The 4,911-nt window shown below is 48.4% G+C and overlaps 1 protein-coding gene across 1 annotated transcript in view; it reads left to right on the top strand.

Moving 5' to 3' along the window:
* Nucleotides 1-1,273, top strand: part of PLA2G4D (phospholipase A2, group IVD (cytosolic)) — a 26,662-nt gene extending 25,389 nt beyond the window's left edge. The window contains exon 21 of the mRNA XM_011989261.1: nucleotides 16-1,273. Within this exon, the coding sequence (XP_011844651.1) occupies nucleotides 16-213 (198 nt within the window). The 3' untranslated portion in view covers nucleotides 214-1,273. The remainder of the gene's footprint in view (nucleotides 1-15) is intronic.
* Nucleotides 1,274-4,911: the final 3,638 nt, after the last annotated feature.

Here is a 4,911-nt window from a genome sequence, read left to right on the forward strand (position 1 = left end):
CCCGCAGAGCTCCAGGCTGGCCAAGTGAATCTCACCGGGGCTACCTCCCCCTACGCCCTGTCCAACATGACCTACAAGGAGGAAGACTTCGAGCGCCTGCTACGGCTCAGTGACTACAACGTGCAGACCAGCCAGGGTGCCATCCTGCAGGCCCTGAGGACCGCACTGAAGCACCGGGACCTAGAGGCGAGGCCTCCAGGGGCACAGACCTGAGGCTGCTCAGAGCCCCCAGGACCCTGAGGGCCACAATCTGACCCTACAGGGCCTGCGGGCATAACCTGATCTGCAGCTGAGCTCAGCCACAGGCCTTCCCGGCTGGAGTTCTAGGCACTCCCAGGCCTGAGTGGCCTCTGCAGCTGATCTCACTGCCCAGAGTAAACTGCATCCAGTGCAGAGTTCTCCCTTACGTTCATGGCTGGCTTGAAAAGAGTTGAAAATAACTTCGCCAGGCCAGTGTGTGGAACAGCTGGTCCAACCAGGCAGACTTTCACACCACAATTACTTCCATGCCTGAGCAGAATAAATTTGAGGTGCAAGCCGGAGGCGGCAGATCAGGAGTAGGGAGAGGAAGGACAGGGGATGCCTGACCTGACAGGTGGCTTCAGGTCTCGGGAATCACAAGACATCCTGAACACATTGCCTCCCCATCTTCTTCCTGCTCCTCATCCTCCTCCTCCTCTCCTTGTCCTTCTCCTCTTTCTCCTCCTGCTTTCAGTATGCAAGTCTAGTACTTGTTTAAATTTATTCCTAAATATTTTATTCTTGTTTATAAGTGGAGTTATTTTCTTAATTTCATTTTAGATTATTCATTGCTATTTTATAGAAATACAATGGATTTTAAAATATTGATCTTGTATTCCACAGTCTTGCTGAAGTTGTTTACCGGCTCTAGTACTTTTGCAGATTTCTTAAAATTTTCTGTAGACAGATCATGCCATCTTCAAATAGAGATGGTTTTACTTCTTCCTTTCTGATCCGAATGCCTTTTATTTATTTTTCCCAATTGCCCTGACCAGTACAATGATGAATACACGTTTCAAGAGCAGACATCTTGTCTTGTTCCTGACACTGAGAGGAGAGCATACGTCTCTAACCATTTAGTGTGATTTCAACTGTGGGTTTTTCTTAGACATCCTTTATCAGATTGAGAAAGTTCTCTTTTATTTCTAGTTTATTGAGTGTTTTATGATGAAAGGGTGTTAGGTTTTGTCAACTGATTTTTCTGTGTCTATGGGCATGATCATGTGGTTTTGTCTTGTATTTTATTAATGTACTCTATTGCATTAATTGGTTTTTGGATGTTAAACCAACTTTGCATTCCTGGGGCAGTTTCCATTAGATTATGATATATAACTCCTTTTTTTTTTTTTGAGATAGAATCTCATCATACTCTGTCACCCAGGCTGAGTTCAATGGTGCAATCATGGCTCACAGCATCCTCAACTTCCTAGGCTCAAGTGATCCTTCCACTTCAGCCTCCCAAGTAGCTGGGACTACAGGCATGTAACACCATACTTGGCTAAATTTGAAAAAAAATTTTTTTGTAGCGATAAGGTCTCACCAAGTTGCCCAGGCTGGTCTTGAACTCGTGAACTCAAGCAGTCCTCTTGCCTCAGCCTCCCAAAGTGCTGGGATTACAGGCATGAGCCACAACAGCCAGCTGCTGGCACATTTCTTACCTTCCTCATGCAAGGGTGCAGGCACGTGTGCATGCGTCCGTGCGCGCGCGCACACACACACACACACACACACCTGGCCCCAGGAGCTTCGGGACAGATCTTGGCTTAGGGACTGCCCTTATCTTATGTCCTCTCTCAGCTTCCTTCCCTGTGCCTCTTCTGCATTTGGCTTTATTTTGATTCTTCACTTTTTCCATTTTATCACAGACTTTGATTTTTTTTAACAATGATAATGGGAATTGACTGGCCGTTGTGTTTTATTTTATGCTGTGCGTTTTACATTATTCCCCTTAATTCTCACAGCTGCCTAATGTGTTAGGTAGAATTACCGTCTCCGTGTCATCAATAATGAAACTCAGGGGTGGGAAAGGAACAGAATAAAGCATCCCGTGACTCGTCTGCTGGGCCCTGGCGTCTGCCTGATGCACACAAACTTCACAGAACGCCCGCGTCAGGCAGGGTCACCGTGCCCCCATGATGCAGCAGGACAGAATCAAGGCCACTCCATAAATATGCCTGAGCATGGACAAAAAAACGAGGTCACCGTGAAACCACAAAAATGGCCAAACAGTGCCCTCTCCTGTTTCACACGAGAGACTGCTGTTTCCCTGCCAGGCTTTTCGTACCTCCCCTGTTCTTCCACCTCCTGGATACAAATTGTGAAGATCCCCAATTATAGACTCACCCCACTCCCCAACAGCACCCAATCCTCAGAGCAACACTTTGCTTCCTTGAACATTTCCTAATATCACCCCTACAAATGCCCAAATCCTTCAGTAAGCACCCCCTCACCCCCACAACACACACTTACTGAGACTCTGCGCTGCCCCCTAGTGTGCAGTCTTCTTAGTGCAGTGGGTACCAATTAACTCCAATTTGCTTGACTGCGGGGCTGTTCTTGATGGCCTCTGGCCTGCAGGCGTCCACAGGGATTAAGTAATTTGCTAACCTCAAAGGTGGCGGATCCAGGACTGGAGCTTCTGACAGCCACACCACTCTGCGTCTTCGGTCACTGACTTTGTAACATGCCCTATTCACAGTTTAGAATTAACCTCACCCAAAGAGAGGTCCAGCCTCTGCCCTTGGCTAGTGGGAGGTGACCTGTGGGTCCTGGAATGTCCTGTCTGACAGGAGTGTCTTTGTTCGCTGGGGGACTTTGGAGACTAAAGGTCCATCACACAGGCAGCGTCTGATCAAGCCTCAGTTAAAGCCTCTGGGCACCAAAGGCTCAGGTAGACTTTCTTCGTGGACAACGCCCCGTGTGTATCCTCACACATTGTGGCCCAGAGGAGGCAACGCTGTCCAGAACCCCAAAGGGAGAGGACGCCTCCCTGGAAGCTTGCGACTGGACCCCTCCCAGATTCTGCCCTAAGTGTTTCTTCCTTTGGCTGATTTTCATTTGTATCTTTTCATGATCATAAAACTGTAATCATAAGTTTAGTGCTTTCCTGAGTTCTGTGAGTCACCCTAGAAAATTACTGAAGCTGAGGGTGCTTGTAAGCACCCCTAATTTTTGTAGCCAGCTGGTCTGAAGTGAAGGTGGCCCTGGGGACTCTGAACTTGAGGCTGGTGGCTGAAGTTGGGGCAGTCTTGTGGGGACTGTTCCCTCGGACAGGACAGTTTGGTAACCTCTGCTGCAGAGGTCAGACGTCCAGGAAGATGTGGTGGTCTGGAGGACTGTGCTCCCAACCTCAGCGTTTGGCCAACTGCAGGCACTCTGGAGAGCAAGCCAGCACAGTAGAAAAAAAAGAGACCTTTTCCGTTTGGTGAACTTCCAATAAAGCCAGCCAGACAGCTGAGGAGAGTGGCTGGGCTGAGGCTCAAAGCCACACCTGGCATGTGAGTGTGGGTGTTTATCTGTCTCATACACCCGCCCCCCACTAGCTGCTGTCACCCCAGCCCCTGACTACCTGAACACCCAGAGGCCCTCTCAGCCCCACGCTGACCTGGGTGAGGACTGTGACTCCAGCAGCTGTCAGGCCCCCACACAAAGGCATCCTTGTAAATTGCACAGTGCTCTTCCTGCAGCCTGTGGGCCCCTCCCAGGGCCGGCCCAGAGACAGGAAGACAGCAGGCTATCTGTCAACAGTCCCAGGACATGGCTGACACTCTGCCCTCTGCTCACCACAGGCCGTGGGCAGGGGAACGGTGAGTAAGATGGACTGAGAGACGCTCCCTTTTCCTCAGCAAGTTGGATTTATCTCAACTATGCAAGAATGCTTTTATATTAGAAAATTTACAATTTTTAAAAACAATGTATAAACAAATGAGAACAATAATATAAAAGTAATTGCTTGATAAAATTCAACACAAACTCGGAAATTATGAACAGCTGTTAATAAATTAGGGCATCTGCATAACTTGATGTAGGTAACTGTGCTGGTTCGTTTTATGTGTCAACTTGGCTGTGCTCCAGTGCCCAGAGATTTGGTTTAAAAGTATTCTAGGTGCTTCTGTGAAGGGAGGTGAGCATTTAAATGACTGGATTTTGGACTGAGTGCAGTGGCTCATGCCAGTAATCCCAGCACTTTGGGAGGCTGAGGCAAGAGGATCTCGTGAAGCCAGGAGTTCAAGACCAGTGTAGGCAGTAAAGTGAGACCCTGTCTCTATAATAATAATAATAATTATAAATAAATTGGTGGATTTTGAGTAAAGTAGGTTATCCTCCACCATGTGGGTGGGCCTTAACCAATCAGTTGAAGGCCTTAATAGACCAAAGACTGACCTCCCTGCAGCAAGAAGGAATTCTGTTGGCAGAGTGCCATTGGACCCCAACTACAACTCCTCCCTCGGTCTCCAGCATGCCAGCCTGCCCCATCAGACTCTGGACTCACCAAGCCTCCACCATGTTGAGCTAATTCCTTAAAATATATGTCTTGGCTGGGTATGGTGGCTCACGCTTATAATCCCAGCACTTTGGGAGGCCAAGGTGGGTGGGTCATCTGAGGCCAGGAGTATGAGACCAGCCTGGCCAATATGGTGAAACCCCATCTCTACTAAAAATACAAAAATTAGCCAGGCATGGTGGCACATGCCTGTAATCCCAGCTCAGGAGGCTGAGGCAGGAGAATTGCTTGAACTCGGGAGGTGGAGGTTGCAGTGAGCTGAGATCGCACCATTGCACTCTGGCCTGGGTGACAAGAGCAAAACTCCATCTCAAAAACGAAAACAAAAATAATAAAAAAAGTCTCTCTCCCGCCTCTCTCTCTCTCTCTCTCTCTCTCTCTCTCTC

This window comes from Mandrillus leucophaeus, unplaced genomic scaffold (assembly GCF_000951045.1).
Source record: "Mandrillus leucophaeus isolate KB7577 unplaced genomic scaffold, Mleu.le_1.0 Scaffold35, whole genome shotgun sequence".
Taxonomy (NCBI): domain Eukaryota; kingdom Metazoa; phylum Chordata; class Mammalia; order Primates; family Cercopithecidae; genus Mandrillus; species Mandrillus leucophaeus.